The 26384-nt window shown below is 39.8% G+C and overlaps 1 protein-coding gene across 1 annotated transcript in view; it reads left to right on the top strand.

Annotated features, from left to right (window-relative positions):
* The window catches only part of UST (uronyl 2-sulfotransferase), a 146180-nt gene extending 121484 nt beyond the window's left edge, over positions 1 to 24696 (top strand). The window contains exon 8 of the mRNA XM_048489046.1: positions 21328 to 24696. Coding sequence (XP_048345003.1) covers positions 21328 to 21614 — 287 coding nt within the window. The 3' untranslated portion in view covers positions 21615 to 24696. The remainder of the gene's footprint in view (positions 1 to 21327) is intronic.
* Positions 24697 to 26384: the final 1688 nt, after the last annotated feature.

The following is a 26384-nucleotide window of genomic DNA, read 5'->3' as shown; positions in this document are numbered from 1 at the left end:
TAGATCTCTGTACCCTGTGGGTCAGCATTAGAGAGAAAAAAGTAAAATGCATGGAAACAGCAATGGGGAGGAACAGTGGCAATTAAAACTGCAGACTTGTAAAATGTGTTTACTGTGTGTAAACATTAAGGACAAATGTTATTATAGATTTCAAAATGGCAGATCGCTTGTCACCTAAGGGCTCTTTTTAGTGAGAGATCTTTCCCAAATGATTACACTGGGTAGAGAGAGTTCTGCTTACCTTTGGCAGTTCTAGGATCCCCACATCATTACTGCATTGGAAATTGGTTTTGCATACCAAAGGGATTGTCTTATTTCGGGTATTTGATAACTTAATCTTGACTCCCCTGATACCAAACCCAGAAGAATGTTTTTCCTTTTTGTCTCAAAGCCTCCTGTACAGTTGCAGCATCCTGACAGCACAGAGCTACATTTGATACAGAACTATCTGAATCCTAAGTAACGTCATTCTTAATACTTTGTGGAAGGGTAAGGGACAGGAACTTCAGGGAATCTGTGTTAGACATATTTCGGTGGCATCCTAAGCCTTTTCTACTCTACAGTGAAAATACATATTTTATTGATATAAAATGAGCTAAATGAAGCAGGTTTATATAGTTCTTGAGAACTTGGAAAACACAAGCCTCTTTTCTGTACTATCTTAAACACAAATTAGGGCATGCGGGATCCTGTGTGCCCCCCCCCCACACACACACACACACACTAATGGCCCTACAAAAATGTTGGAAATATTGTTATAATATTCTGGTACAAATATTCTCTTCTTAAAGATAAGCTTACTCATTTTCTTGAAAGTAGGCACTAAACTCCAAAAACTGAAGGACAGTTAATAAAGAAGCTTTGATGAGCCAGATCTGTGGGATATGTGGAAATGTGTTGATCCTTTCACTCACTAGTAACTTGATTTAACCAGGAGGTGGCATCATCTCCCAACATTTCTGTTAACATTTCAGAACTTTTGTCATCAAATGGCACACTTAGATTTCCATATCCCTACTATTTGGTTCTCTCATTACATGCTATTCATCAAAAAGAAAACACTTACCGGTATATAAAACTAAAATTCATTTTCTGTTCTTCCTCTTGCATCTTTGAGATTTGTAATTCCATAGAAGGATGATATTATAAATTTTGAATTAAGTAAGCATGTCTGCAAAGCATACCAGTTTGATTGGGTATGTGTTAAATTTCTGCTTATGTTTGTAATGGTTATGATGCTCCATTTTCCATTGATAGGTGATGGCCACACACACGCACGCATGCACGCACACACAGAGAGCGATAAAGTAAAAGTGAATAGTTATTTGAGTTACCTCAGACACCAGCTTTGCATTTCAGGCATTTCCAAAATATTGACACACACACACACACACACACCCCCGATCATTTACTGAGATCTTAATAGCTGCAAGTCCAGAACTTCCTTCTGTATCAACACATAATTGAAAAGATTGACAACAGTGGCTGGGTGAGACTTAGAGACAGGCTTTAATCATTCTTGGCCTTTCCTTCCCCACATTCAGCTGCTCTTCTGCTTTCAGGGTACAGGAGAGGAGACACCAAATATCATTAGTCAGTAACTGGGCCCAAGTAAGAAACACCTATCTGGGCCTTTCCCCACTTCTCCTGCTGCCGCCGTCGCTGCGCGCTGCTCTGAGCGCGCGGCATCCCTGGCACACGTCTGGGCGTCCTCATCCAAAGGCGCCGTTTTCGCCAGCGCCAGGGATGCCGCGCGCTGAGCAGGCGCAAGAGCGGCAGCATCAGGGCGGCTGCGCTGTTGCCGCCCCTGACATGGGAAGTGCAGTGGGACCCCGCACTACTTGTGGAGAGTAGCGCGGGGCTTAAGGTAAGTGGGGAAAGGGCCTCTGTCTCTAACTGTCAGCATCCAAGGAGAGCATGTTCCTTGCGACTGGTATATAGCCAAGAGAACAGCTGGACCTGCTACGGCTATGCCACCAGGAGGCTAGGGGAGAGTACAGGAACCAAAGACTTCAGAGAGAAGGATGACCTTTAGTGCTTGTATTCTTGAAATGTGGTATAAGCCTTTCCCTGCTATTTGGACCCAAAAATATTTGCCTGAATTTGTCGTCATCATTTACCCCCTGTGTCTGTCAGAGGACTCAGGGTGCGGGCTCCTTCTGTCGTGTTATATGCTGAGCTGCTTCTGTCTGCTCATCCTTTTCCCATTACCTCTGTGCATGTCAGAGAACTGAGGTAAGGCAGAGGACTTATCTACTGCCCATTAATTAATCATTAATACCACCTCCCTAAGATGTCTGCAGTTCCAAGACTTGGGCATCCTCAACAGAAGGTCAGGAGTACTTTCCTCTGGCAAGCAGATTTGGGAAGAGCTGAACTGGACCCATAGCTGTTCATCAGTCAGAATACATGTGAATTGTATTAACTACATTTTTCTTGCTGCTATTTGAAGAAGTGTCTAGATGCATATTAAAAGTGCATGAAGGTTTAGTGCAGGCTATTTGAATGTGTTCCACTTACAATCTAAAGGTGATAATTATGAAAATTCCATTATCCTTGTTGGTCCTTAAGAAAGTTTGGAAGAAGCAAAAATTTTTAATGTGTTTTGAGCATTTCAGTGTTTATTACTAGTTTCTAATGTATATCAACAGTTTAATATGAAAATAATGAATAGAATCCCTATGGCTGTGACTAGAATAGAATCCTAGAGTTGGAAGAGACTACAAGGGTTATCAAGTCCAATCCCCTGCCATGCTGGAACATACAATCAAAACACTCCTGACAGATGGCCATCCAGCCTCCATTTAAAAACTCCAAAGAAGGAGAATCTACCACCCTTTGGGACAGCATATTTCACTGTCAAGCAGTTCTTACCATCAGAAAGTTCTTCCAAATGTTTAGGTGGAATTTCTTTTCCCATTCTTTGAATCCATTACTCTGTGTTGTAGTCTCCGGAACAGCAGAAAACAAGCCTGCTCCATCTTCAATGGGGACACCCCTTCAAATATATAAATATGACAATCATGTCATCCCTTAACCTTCTCTTCTCCAGACAAAACATACCCAGCTCCCTAGGTCTCCCTCTTTATAGGGCCGTGGTGGCGAACCTTTGGCACTCCAATTGGCCATGCTGGCAGGGGCTGATGGGAATTGTAGTCCATAACATCTGGAGTGCCAAAGGTTCGCCACCACTGTTATAGGGCATGGATTCTAGACCTTTTACCATTTTGGTCGCCCTCCTCTAAACATGCTCCAGCGTGTCGGTGGTGGTGCTCCCAAAACTGGACACAGTATTCCTGGTGAGATCTGATGAAGAGTGGTACATTTCCCTTGATCTAGAGACTATACTGCTATTGATGCAGCCCAGAATTGCATTTGCTTTTTTAGCTGCCACATCATACTGTTGACTCATGTTCAGTTTGTGGTCTACTAAAACTCCCAGATCCCTTCCACATGTACTTTTTCAAGCCAGGTGTCCCCCATCTTATATATGTGCATTTCATTTTTTTTCTGCTCAAGTGTAGTACCTTACATTTCTCCCTGTTGAAATTCATTTTGTAAATTTTGCCCCTGCTCTGTATTCTGTGAAGATCATTTTGAATTTGGTATCATCTACAAATTTGATTAGCATGCCCTCTATTCCATCATCCAAATCATTTATGAAAATATTGAATAACACTGAGCCCAGGACAGATCCCTGAGGCACCCCACTAGTTATTTCTCTCCAGGATGAAGATGAGCCATTGGTGAGCACCGTTTGGGTTTGGTCAGCCAACCAATTAAAAATCTATCTAAAAGTAGCATTTTCCAGCCCACATTTTACTAGCTTTCTTGCAAGAATATCATGGGGGCCCTTGTCAGAGGCCTTTCTGAAATTAAGGTATGCTACATCCACAGTATTCTCTTCATCTACCAAACTTGCCACTCTGTCAAAAAAAGAGATAAGTCTGGCATGATTTGTTTTTGAGAAACTCATGTTGGCTTTTAATGATCTTGGCATTCCCTTCTAAGTGCTTGTAGATAGACTATCAGTTTAATGATCTTCTCTAGAATTGTTTCTAGTATTGATGTCATGCTTACTGGGCAGTAATTGTTTGGGACCTCTTTTTTCCTCTTTTTGAAGACGGGACCAACATTTGCCCTGTGCCAATTTGTTTTCCAGGAATTCTCAAAGTGTTTCTTAAATTACTTCTGCCAGTTCTTTTAAGTTCATCAGGCCCTGGAGACTTTAATTCATTTAGAGTAGCCAGGTATTCCAGTACTACCTCTTTATCTATTCTGTGCTAGATTTCCCCTACTGCATCATCTGCTCCAGTGCTGAGCAGTGTTTTCCTTTGGGGAGAATTTTCTCGTATTCTCCAAGTAGGAATTTCAGTTGAGGTAGCAGCGATAAAGTTACTCTGAAGTTGAATGTGTGTTTAAAGCAAACAATCCAAAGCAAAACAAAACAAAGCAAAAAATCCCTCCCATTCTTAGCTCGAATGCCTCCTCCAATTTTCTCCAAAGATTTTAAGGAATTTCAGTTTCGTGAAGACTTGGGTACAATAACCAAAGCATAAAGCCAGATACTGTGCAATATATGTAAAGTACACATGCACTTGTTTTTGTACAATTTGTCCTTTGTAAAATGTATGGAAGCTGTTACTGGAAATGGATTAGGCATACAGATATATATATTCCATAGAAACAAGGGGTGAAAAGTACATGCATTTGTGCTTCACATCCAACATGTAATGCACGTATTTTGTTAGATATCTTAGCCAAGTGCAATAAATAAAACTTTGTATGAAGCATGCCTGAGTGCACTCATAGAAGAGCTGTGCCAAAGAATGGTGGGTCTGTTGATGGCTTCTGTTTTGAAAAATAATTCCCCACTCAATAAGAGCTTGGACCTGTGACACAAATTTCCAAATAGGGTTAGTGCCAAATGTGGCTTCTTGTTTTGCCAAACGAGAAGGGAGAAATGTTATGAATCTCAAATACTTATCTCTGCATTTAGACCATGACCCAGAGAGACTGTTCAGCTAGGCAGTACTTTCTTGGAAAACAGAAACCATTTTATACAGCTAATGATGCAATCGCCAAATGCAATTTATGCATGATCAGCAAATCTTTTTTTAAATTATGTATGTTTTCAGTCAGACTATTTGGGTTGACTTGGCTCTAATTTGCATATACTTTCTGGAATATATTTCCTGCTAAATCTGGCAGCGCTAGAAAAAATTGAATACAATGTTAATTATTTTACTAAAATGCTGAATTTCATTTGTCAGACATTACTTCCAGAGGGCGGAAAAAAACATTGAGAGCACTAGTCCCTGACTTTTCAAGTAGCAGCTGTTTTGCTATCGGCAGCAGCAGCAGCAGCTCCTCATATAACATACTTTATGATGAATGCAAGCAAATGCCAACTAAGAAATTCTAGCTTTGGCTTGTACATATAAAACATAAAACCAATTTTAAAATAACATAGCTGCTCAGTTTAAGTCCTTTCCCCTTTCTCTAAATAAATTCCATATGAGCATCAGTGCCTTGTCTTTTGAGTTCCTCTGGACTCACTCACATGATGTTTGCTTCACCAGCTGCAAATGGTATGAGTATGAAATTACAAATGCATATAAAATGCAGATACAATGTGAGAGAGAGTACACATGTTTGCGCATATTTCTCCTAAAACCTTGTGAGTGTATATAGTAAGTTAGCTTGAAAGTAATCTTAGCCTCTGTGCCTTGCAACGAAGGTTCAAGCATTCATAACATATGAACATCAAAGCTGTGCTGATATTCTCCCCGTGGAACCTCAAAAATATCCCAGATGTCAACATAAGAAGTTACTATTACTAATATTAGATTTTTTTCAGAATTTAATAAACATTTGTTGGTTTTCTAATATGTTAGGTCCTAAACAAAGTTCAGCTATTCTATGCTGAAAATAAATATGATAGCTTTAAAAAGTAACCAAATGGATATGAATAATTCAATAAGCAGAGATGGATCTACTCAAAGGGAAACATCACTCATCATGCAAAAGTGTATGTTCACTCTCTGAATATTTGAGATATTTGGGACCTTTTTATGCCAAGATAACATTTGGAATTAGGGTTGGGATAGAAATATGCCTCAGAATGTAATGGTGTAAATTCTTTCAGACTATAGCCAAACTTAACTAATTCTGTCTAATTCCAAAGCAGCAGTAAGCAGATCTGTTTTATATTTACTTTAAATATTTGTTTATCTGGAGACACAATTCATGGATTACTATTCTCCCAACTGTTCTTTCATACTCATCCATTTTTGTTCTTAAACAAGGATTAATTTCTCAATGGAATTCAGATATCGCAGACACTTTAAAATCAGCAGTGGTGGCAAGTGAGATTGTCAGTCATTGACAAGTGTAACCAGCGCTGCATTTCTTGGGTGGGGTGGGGAAGTACCAGGACTCAAATCTGCTGGAAAATCATTGCTTCTGATCCATCTTCTTGACCCTGACATGGGGTGAATCTTCACAGTTACTCAGTCATGAGGAAGTGTCATCTGCACATAATCAGGGGAACAGGGACAGATCAGGAAGCAAAAATGCTTTACAGCCCAATCCAGAGCTAACAGGCAGGTGGAACAGTGCATCTCTGGCACCGCCCCTCCAAAGGGTTTCCCATGGTGTGGGAAGCTGGAAAAAAAACATAAAACCCTGCCGTCTCCCATCAGGGAGAACAGAGATACACCATGAAAATCGTGGTATTTCTCTGCTGTTGTCTTCTCCAATGCATGGAGAAGATGCAGCAGTAATGAATCGGACATGCAAGGGTTGAACAAGCAGCACATACTGACAGTGCCCTTCACCTTGATTCTTCAGTGATTATTTTAGTATTTGAAATGGTATGATGTGGATTGGCCATATTGTGCATAGAGCTAGGTTATCCTACATGCTAAAGATGGATATTCACACGTTAGTTCCACCAATTCTACTCACAAAAAATGTGTGTCCGTAGATGGGGAAAAATTCCTCAGTCTTGCTGAAGAGAAGATCTTGCTTATTTGTACAAATGGAACAGGTTAAGTGGTCTGTTTGCTTCCTATCAGTGTGGTTCTGTCCTAGGGACACCAAGGAGATGCTTGTGGCCGCCACAGGAATTCAGAAAGCAGTAAATGGATATATTCTAAATTGAAATGAGGGGATTGCTGCCAGCAGTTACTCTGGTTTATATGTGCATCAATCTATTAAATAACTAGCCAACGTGTACAAGCAGTGGTTTAAAATATTTTCACAAGTCTGAGTTTCTGTTCTGACTTACCAAAAGCTTGCCATTTTCTTCAAATTTGAGCTGAATTACAAGCAGCCCCATCCACATCTTCCAAAAGACATTAGTGTTTCACAAGAAACCATGCTCAGCAAAATTTTCATGGTTGTAACTTGAGTCAGTCCAAAATTTGATGGCTTCAGCTAAATTTTTCCATTGATGTTTGAGTTCAAACTTGTATTCAGGTGACTCTTAAAAACTGCTTTAATAATGCACCCCTCTTTCACAGCTGTGTGTAACACAATTAGCAGCAAACTTGGTATATTTTCAGAGGCTTGGCAGTTGTGATGATATTTATAATAAACTACAGACTTGTGAAGGCAGAGACAGAACAGAATCAGATTATAAAATGCTCCCTCCCCCAATGATTTTTAACTACATAGAAAATCTAACTACTTGCTTTAAAACTCATATGGTAGGCCTGATGCCAGATGTTTCTAAGTTATGAGCAGAGGTTTAGTAGAGTGAAACTTCCAAGAGTGGTCATCTTTATGAAGTGGGATGAAATTATTCCGTGGAGCCTTTTTCTGGCCCCTTTCATTCTTCCACAGCTCAGTGAGAAGGGATTGTGGCATTCCAGGGACATCTGAATGCAGAATGCAGAATGCAACTGGTGACTTCCTGTGATGCTTGAAATTTTTTTGACTGGGATTGAATTTTATAATTGATTGATTTGTTTTATTCATACTCCACTTCTTTCTCTAGAAGGGATCTAAAGTAGCTTATGTTGTTCTCCTCCTCTCCATTTTATCCTCATAACAGCCCTGTGAGATAAATTAGGCTGAAAGTATGTGATTGGTTTAAGTTCGCCCAGCAAGCTTCAGTGGCAGAGTGGGAATTTGAACATGGGTCTTCCACATCCTAGTATAACATTCTGACTACTACACCACTCTGACTCCCAATGTATACACTCTGTGAAAGTCTAACCACTGCTTTCAAAGGATCGTACTTTTCAGTCCTCCTGCTTAGACCAAAAATAACCATAATACCCACAATACATAGACTGACCTTAAGCTGTATTTTTTAAAGATAGTTTTTGAGATGTTTACCCGTTTATCTTCATGGTCTCTGTGCAGCCCCACATTGGGACTGCGCAGGTGCAGGCCGGCTGCGGAGATCAGGTTCTTGCAAGGTTCCAGAAGCGCTCCCCTGTCCCTTGGAAATGGAAGTGGAGCATATTCCCACCTAAACAGTCCCAAGAAGGGTCAAGGTACTCCTTCCCTCAGTTCTCTTTCTGCCATCATAGTTAGAGGACGTCTTCCTTTTTTTGTTAGAGATAATTTCTCTTCAGATTTTCAATTTTTCTTCCACCTGTCTTTTTTTTTTTTTTTGCCAACACGGAGAAGGACATGGCGCTTTTCAAAAAGTGTATCAATTGCTACATGAAAATGATGAAGAATGATAAACGTGCAGAGTGTTTATTCCACTTGGAGGAAGCACATATCCTCTCAATGTGTCATGCCTGTTCCCTTCTCATGCCATGGCGAGGCAGGAATGCCTTTCCCACTTGCAGACCTCCCTGTGGAAAAATCTATGGAGGCTCCTCAGGCTGACCAAGACAAAGCTAAGGGCACACAAACACGCTCAATTGTCTCAATCCCTGTTCCTGTGAAGGCATCTCTCGCTATTTCAGCGGAGCCACAGGCTCCAAACCTCCTTCAAAAAATATTAAGAAAAAGCTGAAGTGTAAAGATTCTAAGAAGGCAGGAAAGCCACAGACTTTCCCACCGAGGAAGCCAAAACACTCTTCTCCACAGTGATCGATGTCAAGATCCTCTCTCTGGTGATCTCTCTCTAAGTCCATCTCACCCCGACACTGACCAGACCAATCATTCTCAGACAGGAGGTCATTCATCAAACTGTTGCTGCTGGCTCCTTTGCTATGTCTTGGCGGACGCATCTCAATTGGGGATGATGATTGTACCTCCACTGAGGACTTCACCGGCTACTGCTCTTTCAGCTATTCTCAAAACAGTGAATTGCCTTGAATGAACACATCTCAAAGGAGTGGATCCCCACATGGGAGCAGGTCTCCCCAAGACAGACGGCTGTAAGAGGTCTGTCATTCCCCTGCTCACCACCACTCACCTATTTGCTGCCGAGGTTTATCAGACAGGTACTCCCTTTCCTCAGAGGAGTGTTCCCATGGACACCGATCATTCTCATCAGGGCAATCTACTCCACATCTGTGCAGGTTGTCTCCCTATCGACATTCTAACAGCCCACACTGAGGTGATCATTGATGTTGGTCATTGCCACATCATTGTTGGTTGGCAGGCCACTCAGCTAGACATCCCATGCCTTCTCTTTCCATTGGATATGACAGACAGTTCAGACAAAGATGTTGTGGAGATTTACTTTCCTTCTCCCTAAAGGTCCAGAGGCTATAGATCAGAGCTTGACCATGAAATTGCCACTAATATTCTTGTAGGCTTTCATCCAGGGAACCGTACCATTACAACAATGCTTCTGCAAACTCTTCTTGTTCTAAAGTGACTTTTTCCAGGCCTGCTGAAACACTGGTGGTTTCTGATCAGGCAAACTTCCCAGCCTCTTTATCCAAAGATGAGTCCCATTCGAACGAGGATTCTGAGGGACCCTCTATGCCTTAGAAATATTTAATTATTATATTGATTTTTAAAAGTATACATTGCCTTACTGTTTAAGGTGACTTCCAGCAACAAGAATATAACAGCAAAGTTATCTATACCATTTAATGAATAAAATTTCTGTAAGGATCGTCTTATGTTATTTCCATAGAAATGAATATTTCCTACCTACTTCTAAATGCCAGTGGCTTTGTGTTTTTTCTGTATTCTAAAATTATATTTTTGCACTTTTGTGTAATTTCTTAAGAAAAGGGAGGACATTTTATTTTTAAAAAATCTTAGTTTTATGCTGCAGATTTGGGGCCAAATAGGGTTACACCACTTTTTTATTGGCCTTGCTGCTGTACATTTAACTGAAGTCTGACAGTCAGAAATTAAATCTGAGTCCAGTTGCACCTTAAAAACAAACACACAAAAATTGGATATAAGCTTTCAGGAGTCAAAGGTTACTTCATCAGAAACTAATGAGAATGAAGGTCCATCATCCCTTCTATCAAGATCAGAAGATGTGAGGGATGTTACAAAGAAGGCCCAGTTGGAGATAGGATGGAGAGGTACAAGGCAAAACATAAGCTTCTTGATTAGAGCAAAAAGATGTCAATACAGGTGGGAAATGCAGAAAAATAGCATCTGTGGTGGGATAACAATCTGATGTACTAGTTCAGTCCTGAATCCAAGGGGTTCTTTTCTATGTATACAGGAGGTTAAAATGTCATCAATAAATCTTGGAATAAATCATTACTAAATATGTCATTGTGGGGAAGAACAAAACGGCCAAGCTTGGTGGCAAGGTTAACTTTGGTATTGTCAGAGATAGTGTTTCTGATGGCTCATAAACCATCTTTGTCGGGGTCATTGGCATACAGAGTCTCTGCATCCATAGTGGTCAAAATTGTTATTTCTGGAAGATTGCCAATGGATTAAATTTTCCTCAGAAAGCCTGTGGTGTTGTGAATATTACAATACAATATGTTTTTGGATGCATATTGGGCTTTTTAAAAAATTGTTTGTATCCTGCTTTCCATGTAGCATGTCTGAAGAGACTGACTTCATTCAAACAACGAAACTATAAAAGAATAGCAAGGTTAAAGTTTTCTTTTTTCCTTATTGTAATTTACCAGAGCCAAATATCCTTAAAATAAACATGTGGCCTTAATTCAATTTAATGAATCAACTTAAAGTTTCCTTGATTTATCTGCCAGTTAAAGGCAATACAGTGAGTTATAACACAGACTCCTGAATACATTAAACAACTTAGTTTAATGACTTACCCAAGAATGCAGTCAGCCTGTATAGATAAAGACAAGAAGAATCTGAATTATAAGATTTTATGTATACAGAATAGTACAATCTGTCTTTTTCTACTGCTTTTGATTGAATCAGGAAGTTGTTGGTTATACAGAAATGATTACAATATGATTCTCGATTTATACTGCTGCGGGGGGAAGCTATGGAATATTACAATATGCTTCATTATTAATATAGGATAATTATTCACCTTAATGTCCAGTAGGTGGCAATCAAGTCTTGTCCTAGATGGTCAGTTGCTAAGAAATCCTTTCCTGTGGGGACCTTTGAATCACAGTCATTATTGCTATATGTGTATTCATCTGACTATTGGTTTTCTCTAGCTCCTGCATTGCATGAACTCTGATTAACTAATGTCTAGCAGCAAGAGACAACTTAATGCTTTATAGTCTGATTTGTGCTGGCTTAGACATTTTATTCCTTTTGTTAATTGTGCAGTACAGAAGCATGGATATGTGTGTTCAGTCAACAGTGTGTAGGCGGTCCTGTTTCTTAAAACTTTGGCTTGATGCCCCTGGTCATGCCACTCATCTCTTGTCTCACCTAGTTTGACATGGTCAGCAACATTGCAGACATATGAGACAGTCATCTCAAGGAGTTTAGTCTGGAAATCTTTATGACAAAGTGCCAAAGTCCTCATACGTGTTTCCTAGAAGATGAGAGCCAAGTAGAAAGGGAATCTCTTTTGCTTTCAACAGGACCATAAGCAAAACAGATTGGGGGAGGCGGGTAATACAGAAACTTAAAATCAGAGTCCCAAGATACTTTATTTATGCAACTGAGTTGGAGGTCTTTGCACATCCTGCTGGGCTACTTTCCTTTTCTTCCAATTCAGGTCGGCACTGTTGATTGCTTACTTAATATGCTATCTGTCTGCAACCTATACAGTCAGTGGAGGGCATAGCAACGAAAAGGGTAATGGATTTCAAACCACTGGGTTATGTTTTATTCCTGTGCCTTTATATTATTTGCATAAGACTTGTGGAAGCACTAATTCATATTCTAGTCTCCAGGTAGAGAAGCTCAGATCTTCAGATTGCTGAGCTCATTATTGGATGGGATACCATCTTCCAGGGCAGATCATTAAATAGACAAGCTGTGAGCACTCTGAAGGAATTCTGTGATCACTGGAATTCAACATGGGTTTCTCAAAAACAAGTCATGCCAGACGTATCTCTTTTTTTTATAAAGTGACAAACCTGGGAATTCTATGGACATAGAATACATTGCTTTTAGTAGGGCCTTTGACTAGGTCCCCCAAGATGTTCTTGCAAGCAAGCTAGTAAAACGTGGGCTAGCAAGGCTGTTGTTAGATGGCTTTGTAATGGGTTGACTGACAGAACCAAAGGGTGGTCACCAATGGCTCATCTTCATCCTGGAGAGAAGTGTCTAGTGGGAGGCCACATGCTTCTGTCCTGGGCCCAGTGCTATTCAATATTTTTATCAGTGACTTGAATGATGGAATAGAGAGAATACTAGTCAAATTTGACATTGATACCAAATTAGGAGGGGTAGCTGATAACCCAGAGGATAAGGTCAGAATTGAAAATGACCTGGACAGGTTAGAAGGCAGGGCCAAAACTAACTAAATAAAGGTCAATAGAGATAGATGCAAGATACTGCACTTAGGCAGAGAAAATGAAATGCACTGATATAAAATGGGTGACACCTGGCTTGACAATAGTACATGTGACATGGATCTGGGAGTCTTAGTAGACAACAAACTGAACATGAATCAGCAGTGTGATGCAGCAGCCAAGAACGCCAAGGCAATTCTGGGCTGCATCAATAGGAATATTGTGTCTAGACTGATGTATGTAATGGTACCACTCTATTCTGTATTGGTCATACCTCACCAGGAATATTGTGTCCCGTTCTGGATGCTATAATTCAAAAAGGATATTGACAAGCTGGAAATGGTCCAGTGGAGGGTGACCAAAATGGCAAAAGGTCTGGAATCCATGCCATACAAGGAGAGACTTAGGGAGATGGGTATTAGTCTGGAGAAGAGAAAGTTAAGGAGTGACATGATAGCCATGTTTAAATATTTCAAGGGATGTCATGTTGAAGATGGAGCAAGCTTGTTTTGTGCTGCCCTAAAGAGTAGAACAAGGAGTCTTGTCTTCCTTGTCCTTGACTCTGGAGAACAGAGGCTAGGACAGGAGAAAAGAAAAGATTCCACCTAAACATTAGGAAGAACTTCCTGACAATAAGGGTGGTTTGAAAGTTGAGTACACTGCCTCTGAGTCTATGGCCTCTACAGTGTGCCTTCATTGCCATGCCTGGCTTCACTCATTGACCTTGTCGCAAGATACGAAGTTTTCATGCCTAGGGCCCCATGGACATAGAACTTCATCCCAAGGACTAATTGCCTGCCAGTATTTTTGGTTTATTAAAGGACTTTATAGTCAATAAAACCTTCAAAAGATATTTTTAAAGATTTTCTGTCTCCGAGTTGTGAGTATTCTCAAAGTCCTGACCCACGCAGAGAGGAGAGAAGTTGTCTCTTCCTCTACACATGGGCCACTGGATGGGGTCAGCATCAGTCACCCCCTCCAGTTAGAGAGAGCATGGATGGCTCTAGAAGATTGCCTGTTCACAACTGCAGCTCTTCAAATTAGAGTCTTCATCCTTCAATCAGCTTTCCTTCACCTCTGAGGCATCTAAATTCCTTGTTGGGTAAGTCCTTTTGTAGCTCAGGATCTCCTGACGCTGAGAGTCTTTGACTGGAGGGTCACATCATAGTGATCCTTTGACCCGACTCCATGAGTCCCCAGCTAATGTCTGTCATCATGGCACCAAAAGCATTCAGTGTGGGGAGATAATTGATATGGATCCCATTCCTGCTGTTGGCAATGCCGATGGTCATGTCAAAGCCACAACTCCTCCATCGGTCGAAGGATTTTGCACTCTGTAGAAACTCACAGCCAACACGCACACAACCTTTGCTTCTTGTCTTCTTGAAGTCAATTACTTGCCTACTTGGAGGATCAGCATCCTGCTCAGATTGATGATGCTGCGAGAGCTCACAATTCTCCCTTGGTGACAGAAGTTGGGGAAGTAGTGCTGTCGGCATCAGTGCCTCCAAGATGGGAATCTTCCCCATGCCATCTCCAATCCAGAGAGTCTTCTCACTATAGATTAGAGTCAAGAGATGATCGGCATTGGGATGCATGGTCTTATCCCAGTTCATACCATCTGTCTCAGTACTATTGTTGTCAGAGTAGGAGCCAGTCCCCTTTCTCATCAAGGGGCAGTTTGTGAGTTTTTCTCCCTCAACACTGGAATTCGGTCAGCCCTCGTTGGCAGAGATTGTTGTGATGGAGTGATTCCCTCTGATTCCACGACTCCCTCAACGCCATGACTCTCCTAGACGACACGACTGCCCTCATTGCTGAGATTCTCCTCAACACCAAGACTTTCCTCTTCACCAGTACTCTTCTTGACAGCACATTAGTTGTGCTTCTCCAGACAGTGTGTGACCAGACCATATCTGGGACAACCTTAAAAGATACTTGGATAAAGTCTTAGATATAGCATCAGACCTGGATGAATTTAGTCAGGTGACAGAGGTTTCGCTATCAGGTGACCTCACTATGTACTCTGAACAGATAATTCACTTGGCAAATGCACTCAATTTGACTGCAGTGCCTGCTTTGGAGCTTATTGTGAGGCTTCTTTATTCTTTGAACAAGAACCCCCTCACTGCCAAAGTCCAAGGCATTTCTGGACACTGCAAATTCTAATTGGTTGTAGCCAGTGGTGGGATTCAAATATTTTAACAGATGGTGGTGGGATTCAAATAATGACTGTTAAAAAGTATTAAAAATATTTTAATATCACTTTTTTATTTTAAGTATTAAAAATATTAATACTTAATAAAACATATTGTCAGTATTAAAAAAGTAAAAAAATTTTTAACAACAGGTTCTACAGAACCTTCGGAACCCCCTGAATCTTACCTCTGGTCGTAGCCCTCATCTACATGGGACTCTACAGAGAAAGTGGAAAATATGTATAAGATCCAGGAACAGGGGTGTGAATTTCTGTTGAAGCTCTTCGCTCCAAATTCTGTGGTGACCAGAGCTATACCCTGCCCCTAGAGGTCAGTATCACATACCTCCCCACTGTATAAGGAGGATGGAAAGTTAGAGCTCCTTGGGATGAAGTTCTATGTCCAAGGGGCCCTACACATGAGAACTTCGTATCTTGCGACAAGGTTGATGAATGAAGCCAGGCATGGCAATGAAGGCAAACTGTAGAGCCCATAGACTTAGAGTCCATATCAATAACAAGCAGTGGCATATTTACCTAGGAGACATGGGGTACCCTATGTCCCCGGGCACCCCCCCACACACACACAGTGGGGGCCACAAAAATTGCAGGTTCATTTGTGTGTTTTTTGTATTTTTCAGTGTTTTTTCAGGTTTTGGCCTGCAGGGGGCGCAGCTTTTAGGCTAGCAGCACCAAAATTTCAGGGATTTTTCAGGAGACCCTCCTGATGATACCACCCAAGTTAAGTGAAGTTTGGTTCAGGGGGTCCAAAGTTATGGACTCCCAAAAGGGATGCCCCCATCTCCCATTGTTTCCAATGCTAGCTAATAGGAGATGGGGGTTACACCATCTGGTGGGGCTTGCAGTCTCCTAGGGTAAGTGTGGGGGGTGGAGGTGTTACCCCCAGACATTTTGCTTCACTAGAGCAGGAGTATGCAACCTGCGACTCTCCAGAGCCGCAGTTTGCAGACCCCTGCATTAGAGAATTTTTAAGCTTTGAGCTGCTCAGTGTTCCCATGCAATTTTGTTTACTTGGTTCATTTTCCGAATTCAACTTTCCTCAGTTTTAACAGGGTTTCAGTGAGGAGAGCCTTGCTTCTATATTGCTGGCAGTTGGCCAGGACAGTCAGGCTCAGTGCCAAAAGCGGTGTTCTTTAAAGATTCAGTACTTCATTTCTCCTTTTGATATGCTTTCTTGTTTGTGCCAGATGTCCCCAGTTTTTGACCACCCTCATACTTCCTTTATACTAAGTACTGTCAAATGTTCAAACTGTAGTGGAAGGAATGATTCGTGCTACTCTTAATCAAAACCTGCTTCACTAAAGTGCCCCTTTTAAGTATGCTGTATTGTCACAATGTGATGAAGGTACTGTGGCAGAAGAACTAGGTGGGAGAAGTCCCATGATTTGGTAGCCGTGTGATCACTGTAACAGAGATTGCAATGCCATAATTTCTGAATTGCTGCTGACACTGCTTATTTTGACTGTTTTTATGAAACCTTCTTCCAGTCTGAAGAAATGATGATGGCTGATAATCAGGATCTTTCTCTCTACTATTAGTATTTTGTAGAAGTGTGTCTGAGAGAGCTAAGGGGCCTACTTGTTGTCCAGTGTTTTGTTTCCAGAAAAACCTTTTGCACTGCCATGTAACATAAAGATTCCGTTGCATAACTTGGGTTGGCCCAATTCATACATGATGAGCAATAGTACAGGAGCCTAATTGCTGCCACACTGGCCTCAAGTTAGCCATATTTGAACTGTAGTGGTATGGGGGCATCCACACAGCTACTGCTGGCATAGGGATGACGCCTATGTTACACAGGAGCTGTGACCTTTTCTTATTTGGTATAGGAAGTCTTAGATCAGTTTATAGGAAATATGCTTTTATTCATATATCATCGTATTTTTTGTTAAAAACGTAGAATAGTTGTACTAGTTGGGGAAGGTCTGGGACTCAATGGCAGAGCATTTGTTTTGCATGTAGAAGGCTCCAGGTTCAAACCCCAGGATCTCCAGTTAAAAGATCGGCAATAAGTGATGTGAAAGACTTCTGCCTGAGATCCTGGAAAATCATTGGCACCCTGAGAAGACTATACTCGCCTTGATGGACCAATGAGCTGCTTCAGTATAAGGCTGCTTCATTTGTGTTCACCTTCTGCACATATAATCTAATATCCGCAAATATAAGTCTAGCTCACTCAAGGAGCAACATGCCACAAAAGAAACCAGAGCTGGCAAAACGTATTCAGCAAAGTTTGCTTGGAACTGGTATAGAAGGGTTTCCATGGGTAACCTTCAGTTACGTTCTGCAAAAATATTGTTCTGTGTAGCTCTGAAAAACAAGTTGGAAACATGTTACTATAATGCATCTCACAATTTTTCACTAAGAAAAAGTCCTGAGCATTCTCATGTTTTTTGATGCTACAAGTTGGTACTGATGCATGCAAGGGCTGCAGCTTTCAGGAGAATGTCGGCCCCTTCCTCCGCACTGAACCAGTTTCTTGCAATTGCTTTTCCTTATTTTGTAAAATTTGCTTCTGTGGGGAATGTTGTTCTGAAGATCTCAAATGTCTAATCCACACTGGAATGCTCACCCTATGTCTGTGTTAGTTCCTCTCCTATCTGTCTGCATCTATCGTACAGTTCGGGGCAAAACAGAAGTAAGCTCAAGTTTATATAGAGATCTGTCTTTTCCAGTGTCAAGAACCTGGATCTCTGGAAACATACAAAGGGCATTCCACACTAAATCCCTACATCCATAAACTAATGTTGCTCTCTTCAAGCCAATCAAGCCCAAAAGATATAAAACCACTAGTACTGCTACTACCAGTTGATTTTTTTAGTCAAGCAGCAATACCATATTGTGTGTCTGTGTGTGTTAAGTGTCTTCAAGTTACTTCTGACTCATGGTGACCCTATCAATCAATGTCTCATCATTTTCAGGTAATGGTGGTCAGAAGTTCTTATCATTTCCTTCTTCTGCACAATACTAACCAGGGTTAGCTGAAGTGGCACTTCTGTTGTCTACTAAAGACCTGCCACTAGTGCCATCCTCTATTATTTTGCTGCCCAGTAGCACCTTCAAGGATTTCTCCAACCCCAGCACCATTGGAACTGTCTGTTCTCTTCCTCTGATGTGGCCGATCATCCTTGAAGCAGGTTGTTGCATCTTAATCTAGTGCCTCAGCTGTGATCATTCTGTCTTGAGTGACTCTGCTGGAAGTTTTTCCTCTTGGCCTTTTTTAAATGAGGAGCAGCAGAAACCCAAAGCTAGAATGGTAGACTAAGTAGTTGCAGAATGAAAATATCAAGATTTATCTTCAAAAGTAAAAGGTGTTTATTGTAAAAAGAAAATCATAAAGGTGCATGGTGTTTTATAAAGTTAAGAAGAAACTTCAGAAAGAAAAGAAGTTATCACTAATGCTTATATGCAACACAGTGCTTTACTGCTGAATGCTCTACTTGCACTTTAGATTTACAGTTTTGCTATTTTAAGAAAAACAGATCAGATATACTACTACTTATAAAAGTCAAATGTTATGTCAATGTTTGATTATGTCAAAGTCAAAGATTATGTCAACAAGCAACAAGAAGTAACAGTAATGCAAGAGGAAATGTGTAACAAGCAAGATCACGGGGATTTAACTGGCCACAAACATTTTATAATGAAAAGCAGGATTTGCAGTTCTGATGAAGACCAGTGTCTGACAGCCAACCGAAACATGACAGGACATCCCTTTGCATTTGTTTACATTTTTACTCAGTTGCATATAAAGCAGGAAGAACTATTTTAGAGAAACAGGCCTGCTATTTGCTCTTTCCTGTGTGTTACCTTGCCACACTCCACTGCTTGAATTGTTTTTCTTCTTACTCAGCTCCCTTCCTGTATCAGAACTGGGTCAAGAGAAAAAAAATGCAAACAAGAAAGTGCAGTAAGGCAAGACAGGATAGGGAAACAGAGTTTCGTTCCCCATATCACCTATAAATGAAAAAATAGCTCCTATCCTCACAGGAGTGGTATGTGCAACATGAATAAAAACACATGAATGTCCCCATCATATTTAATCAGACTCTTAGCATGAGAAGATGTATTCAATCTGAATGTGCTGTATGTGGATTCACTGCCAATACACCACCTTTCTATAAGTGTATTAATGTATTTCTGTTTTATGTTTTTTAATGTATTTTTCCTCTGCTATCAAAAACAGGCTTTTCTGGGATATTGGGCATAAAGTTTGGGATCTTTACATAAAAAGCTGTTTTCTTTCTTTCACTAGCTCCCACAGTTCCCCTAGTGAATACAAAGAATGATATATATGGAGGACTAATACCATTAATTTTCTTAATATGATATTGTATCAGATAATTAATAATATTGCTTGTTTTGAATTGCTTAGATTCGACATATAATAAGAGGTGCATTTAATTAACCAAAGCAATCTCACAGATTTTTCCTTTTGAAACAAAGGCTATACAACATTTATTACAGTGTTACCTGTAGTTTTTCCACTGCTGTGAGAGAGTGATTTTGTTTTTGGCTTTGCCTGACAAATATTTGTCACCATTTTGCCTTATTTGTTTTTTCCCACCTTCCGTGATTCCATTCCACTTTTAATTCCAGCTTAGATTTCAGAAAGACAAACTGTACTTCAGTTGGTTTAAATATCCCCTGGTCACAGTACTATAGTACACTTTAAAAAAACAACCTAAAGTGAAAGCCAAAGCAAACACTGTAAAACAAAAATAAAGTCTTGAAAGTAAATAGTGCAGTTTGTTGCCCTCCATATGGCTAACTGTCTGGAAGGTCATAAAGTGTGGGTCCCCGTCTTCTGGTGGAACAGCTGGGTTTACACAGCATTTTCAGAGTATTTAATCTGGCTCAGAGCCAGGCATGCATCATTTTTCCATTAGGTGCAGTTGATAAATGGGGGGGGGGGGGGTAGTTTGCTTCAAGGAGCAAATTTGTGAGTTACTTTAGATTTTTATTTTTAAAAAGGCTTTTAAAGAGTATAAAATAATGTAAACAAATAAGGAGGCAATAATGTTGAGGCTAGAAGCTTTGCCAGTTTTGCATAAATATATCAGGGCAAAGGAGCATTGTTTACAATTATGAGCAAAGGCTTTGGGTTTGTTTTCTTTTTTGCTGTTAGGTTTTCAAAAAGATGGTTACTGCAATGCGTCAAAATAAAGATATTACTATTGGGAAGTAAAATGAAAAACTGGGAAGACAAAAGCCCAAATTGTGTCATAATAGTTCAGGGAGGAAGTTTCTATATGAGACATTGTGAGAAGCATCTTGCAGATTTTGCTTCTTGCCATACAGATATTTCACAGAACAATTGGATGTCCGACATGAAAGTCTGTGTTGAAATCTCACATATCCAAGAATCTTGATGCACATTCCAGCTTCCTCCAGCTTGCTGCATTCAAAAGAATGTCCTAATTGGCTGCACACTTGCTTCTTTATTTTCTAGAATTATTAGGCCTTCAAAGGAAAAGGATGCATGCTCGAACCAGAAGGTTCAAGGGACGCTCAGAAGGGTATTTGTTTTCTTGCTCTTCACCCCAGGAACAATGCATATTACTCACTTTTTAATGATTGAATAGTTCTATTGGGGCCCTTCAACAGCCATTCTGTGCAAGAAGGATTAAAAAAGGACTATTGCTCATTCTCACCCTCATCTCTGAAAATTGCTTTACCATTAGTGGAATGCTAGGGGTATTAATAATGATCTAGGCCACAGCTGGTGCTCCACAGGAGGAAATTCAGGGCAGGGCTTGGAGCATAGGCATCATGCTGGTATGCTCATGCCAGCTCTGGTAAAAACTGGAAGTGACATGACAGACACACCAGCATTTGTCAAAGTGATTTAGGCACAACAATGGGGTTACAGGTCTCCCCCATCCCATTTCCTCCCACCAGCACTTCAGGAGGAACAAGGCAGGAAGATTGGCTCTATCATGATCCCTTAAGTGCCCCACTCCCAGGTAACCTGAGATGAATCTTGTTAGACTGTGGAATTCTGTTATAAATCAAATTGGGAAGCCAAGATCTCTTCTTTGAAGTGTTTGCAGCCTTGGAAGCCTTAGCTGTCTAAGCACTGTGTTTTGATGGGAGGAGGGAAGTGAAAACTGCTAGAAGAGGAGGACACATTGTTTCCCACATAGAAATGTAAGGTTACAGTTGCTGGCAAATTTAACACAGTGATGAATAAAAGGGCAGTTACTTTTCTGTCGTTTATTTTGTTTAATTAGCTGCATAATGCTGTTTACACATGGTATATTTAGTGTACAGATGTGGTCAAAGTCATCTTTGCATATGTGTGTAAATTTCTTACAGAGCACAGGAAACTTGGCAATCTGACTGTGACAGTGAAAAAGACCGTCCCTTCTCCAGAAGCCATACAGATCCTGTACCAGCGCATGAAATATGAATACGAGTTTTACTATTATGTCAAGGAGCAGTTTCATCTGCTAAAGCGCAAATTTGGACTGAGATCTTCAAGCAGTAACTCTTTCCCCAGGCCAGAATTTGCCATTCCTTCTCCGCTGGAAACTGAAGAGCCAGTAACAGAAGATGAGGGGCAAGATGATGAAAAGTGGTTGGAAGACATCTATAAAAGGTGATGCAAGCATCACTTTCTCCTACGGTTAACAAGTTCCAGATTTTTCAAAAACGAATCATGAAATTCCTTAAGGAAGTGCAGCAGCATCTAGACACTTTCTCCCTAGGTTGAAGAGAAAGAGAGAGAGACCTCATTTTGAGAGGTTTTACATGTGTTTAAAAGTTATTTTTGTTTTTCTTGGCTTCATATGATCCTAGTGACTATGGTAGATTTCTGAAAATACCATCTCTTGTTTTATTACAAACGTGATACCATTCTGTGATGGTATTTATCTAAATGAGTACGCATTCTTATTTTAGCACCTGGAACAATAGTATTACGAATCTGTGTCAGTTTCTAAATACTGTTATGCTAAAATAATGAAGAAAAGTCTAGCAACATTTGACATGGAGGAAAGCTAGAAAGAATAGTATGATTCATGGAGTTTAGCATATTTCGTTTAAGATTCTGTTACTAGACTGAAGAATGCATGGGTGCTACTTTTTGATAAAAATGGAAGAAATCTTTATCGTTTAATTCTTAACTTGTTGCTAGACATTTTTAATGGGCAGAGCCAGAATATTGAAGTAGCTGGGAAAAGGTATGTGGCTTGTTCTTGGTTAAAAGAACATTTCTGTAATGTCCTAATTGTCTGAGCTGCTTATCTCATTAACTGATTGTAATTTTGGGATGCACTTGCTGAAGATAATTGTCTCCCTCTGCTATACATCTCGTACTCTGGACTAATGAAAAGCAGATACTGAATACTGTGGTGTTAATTTAAAAAAACCTGGAGGTGCATTCAGTAATGGTTATGGAGGTACAGAACAGGTTTATTAAAGTTATCAAGAGAACCATGAACATTTTCTCTTTTAACAACAACAGATGTGTAGGCGTCACAGATATTCATTAAGGCAATGAGAATAACAAATGTCTACTTCATAAGGTGCTGAGTAGCAGTGTCACCATGTGTGGTACATAGCATGAAATAGCTACTCTTAAGAGCAAGGAAGTTGTGGGGGAGGGTATTTCAGAAGTCGCATTTGGTGTTACTGCTATTATTATTGCAGTTTGTCAACACATCTCCAGCAGAGTCTCGTCCTGGAACCTGTCAAAAGCAAGTGATAATATAACCCACCACAATTGATTGTATTCTATTTTCTGCTACTTTCAGGTCAAAATTAAACACTCATAATTGGTTAACACTCAATGGATAAATTTTCTTATCCCTAGCTACATTTTAATGTTGTGTTTCCAATGCACTACTCTTAAGGAACACACTGGGAGCTGGAAATTGTTAATAAAAACCAAGATGCTGCATTGTGTATTTTAAGTGGTTTCTATGAAATTACATTTGAGGATTAATGATTAGTTTACACACTGTGGACTAGTTTTATTTTGGGAAGAAAACTAATATTCACACTTTTTAAAAATGCTCAGTTTTTTATCCATGTTGCAAGAGTCTTGGGTCATTTAACATGCTAACTTTTTCTACTATTTTACTGCCACTTAAATACATTTTAATCAGTCTATTTAATACTATTTTCTGTCATGAATACTTTGCAAAATTAAAAGCAACAGCTGTCAGTTGATTTACTTGCTAGGTTTTAATGGTGTATTTTTTTTTTGTACCGGCAGCTTGTCTTCTACTCCCTGAAAGGTACTTTATAAATTTATTTGGCACATAAGCTTTTAAGACTCCTAGTGCAACAGGCCATTTATCTGTCATGGAATAGATTTTAGAGTTTACTTTAAATGATTTAGAAGCACATTTTCGTTTGTTAATCGTGTGACTTATTTATTGTAACTTTTCAGAACATTCCAAATTATAAGTTGCTCAGGAAAGGAGTTCATTTAAATGATATTGTTTTGGTCCAGTGTTTTTTGTTTTACAGAATGAAAATCACTGTCACATGCCTTCAGCCCATGACAGCCTTTTAAAACGTGCCATGCTTGTCTGAAAATCTCTAGTGGGAGGGTGGGGGTGGGGAGAACGGGTTCTTGGCTTATGTGAAAATAAGGTAGTATATGTGTACATTAGGTTAGTTGTAAATGAAACAGCCTATATTTGGATGAAATATTAATTAACTTATTCACTGTTTTTTTTCAGATAATTAACAATTCATTTAAACATTTTATTTTAGTTCAGTAATAATTCAATTCTTTACAGAACAAAGAACATCCTTCTCCAGATAAAGGGTCTTCCCTTTTCTTCTTACCATGGAAAGGGTATCTTTGTTTTTTCTTATCAAGACAAATAACTGCTTTGCCAGTGTCAATTTACAGTGGGAAAACAGCATATGGGGGAAATATTAAACCCTGATTCTTTACAGCACTACAGTTCTTAATCCAGTTAGGGTAGATTTAAAAATTTAAAAAGCTTTTTTATTAATTGTATGAAGAATACAGTGAACACTTGGCACTACCCTGCCACCATGCAGTATTGCTGTTAGGTGGCATAATGTTTGAGGTACAGTGAACAGCTTTGATTGATTCACTTCTTTTTACTAAATAACTTAGATAAGGGTATGCTACATATGTAGGCACTATTTGTCCACAGTTCTCAGGCAAATTTATAAGACTTAAATTAAAAAAAAACCCTTAAAATAAAAATTTTAATGGCCAAAAAACCCCCACCTCTTGGCTATAATTTTCAAAATGCTATTAAAAAATGGTACATTTGTTTACTTTATTGTATTCTTAGGAGGTACAGTTGTGTTGCAGTTTATCTAGAATGCACTCCCATCATTGTGAATCCATGAATGTTGTTGCTCTTAAAAGTACATGTGGAATATTTTTCTTTCTACGAACATTCTTTGTCATCTGGCTTTTGTGATGACTTACATCCTTATTGTGGTAGAATTTGATGATCCAGATCAGTAAAGCACATTTGTTCTTTTAAGTATAGAAATAGAGATTCTTCATGATAAAAGCAATCAAGTCTAATTCCCAACATTTTAAAAGGAATTATTCTGAGTCTGTTGCTAGGAGAATCTATACTGAATGAATGCTTTTATTCTCACACCCAAGAAAACTTATTGTGAAAGGTTTTTGAAAATAATTGAATTCCATACAAATCAATAAAAGCCTGTAATTCTCAAGGATATAGAGTACATTCTGTCTTTTGTGTACATGCGTGTATCCTTCTGTACTTTAAGTGATGTATAATCATCCCTTCAGTTTTTTTTAATATCCATGTGTGTGTTCATTGTAACATCAGTGGGAGTGGTACTGAGAAAAGTGTTTTCAGTTTGTGTCTTTCAGTGAGATAGTTAAGACTATACTGGAAGCAGAAGAATATAGCTGTCTAGTACAATAGTGCAAAGTTTTAAATCCAACTATATCTTAGTATTCATTTTTTATTGAAATGACTGACTTTGCTAATAATATCAGGTTGAAAATGGTGGGTGTATAGGGGGTTTTCAATAGCCATAAATGCTGTTCAGTTTTTAAAAGTGTCTAGTGGGACAATCAACAGTGCAGCCCTGTAATAAAGCCCAACGATTTATATGCAGATTATTTTTCCACGGCCTCAATCAACATCTCTGTCTTACAGGCGATGCAGAACTGCTTAAGATTCCACAAAACCCTGGTGTCGTTGGCAGACATTTCCACCAGGCTGAAACCAGGGCAGAGAAAGTCCTGTCTCTAATTGAGGCCAACTGCACATCCTTGGGACTGGGAACCACCAGTAAATTTTTATCAGCGGATCAAAGTGTCATCCATGGGCAATATGAGGTGATGCAGTTCCACAGATATGAGGATCCCAGACCACGCAGGGCCTTAAAGTTTAGAACCAAAACCTTGAACCTGATTCGGAATTCCACCAATGCAGCTGTCTCAGCACTGGTGTTATGTGCTCTCTCACTGATATTCCAGTGAGAAGTATCGCTGCCACATGCTGGATCAGTGTCAACTTCCAAGTCAGTCTCAAGGGCAGACTCACATAGAACAAGTTACAGTACTTTTATCTGGAGGTGACTGTTGCATGGATCCCTGTGGCTAAGTCAGGGCAGGATAAGTAAGGGGTCAACTGCTTAGCAAGTTGAAGATGATAAAAGGCAATCCTTGCCGCATTTGTGACTTGAACCTCCATGGATAGGGAGGACTCCAGAGTCACACCCAGGCTTTTAACAGATGTGGTTGGATGTAATGCTGTACCTCCAAATCTTTTTCTGCAAAGAAGCTTGCAAAAGCCTCACAAGTGCCAATTCATTAGTTTTAGATCCCATTGGCAGGGATGTCAAGGACCAAATCCCATTAAATAATTGTGCTAGGTGAGAGCTTGCAGTTACAGTTGAGGATGCAAAGAATATCTTATTTGCCACCTCTACTGCCATCTCATGGGCTTTCCTATGAGCTGTTCTTGTAGCTTTGTCATGATTTCTCTGCCAACGTCGCAGCTCCCTTTTCATCAGCCTAAGCTCTTCAGTATATCTATCCTGTCTTGCCTTACTGCCAGAACTTCAAAACACAAAATGTATTTTTAAAATTTTATTAAAGCTGTAAAACATGTGCAAAGTTCTTCAATCAAAAATGGAAGCAAAAGCTTAAGCAGAGTAAAGACAAAGTCCAAGATAAACGTAATTACTAACACTGTTGTAACTCATTTGTTTCTCTGACTGACCACACCAAATGAGCTTCAATTAGCCAATCAGGATATCCATTAATGAGAACATTCTCATGAAAGGGCACACAATTTTCCCCTCTTTCCTAAAGTGAAACTTATTTAATTAGCCCTCTAGGAAACTGGTTTCATCTGGGTGAAAACAATGAGGATGACTTCATGCAA

Source organism: Sphaerodactylus townsendi, linkage group LG01, assembly GCF_021028975.2.
Source record: "Sphaerodactylus townsendi isolate TG3544 linkage group LG01, MPM_Stown_v2.3, whole genome shotgun sequence".
Lineage (NCBI taxonomy): Eukaryota > Metazoa > Chordata > Lepidosauria > Squamata > Sphaerodactylidae > Sphaerodactylus > Sphaerodactylus townsendi.
The sequence above is the reverse complement of the archived record's forward strand: the minus strand, read 5'-3'. Positions and strand labels throughout refer to the sequence as shown.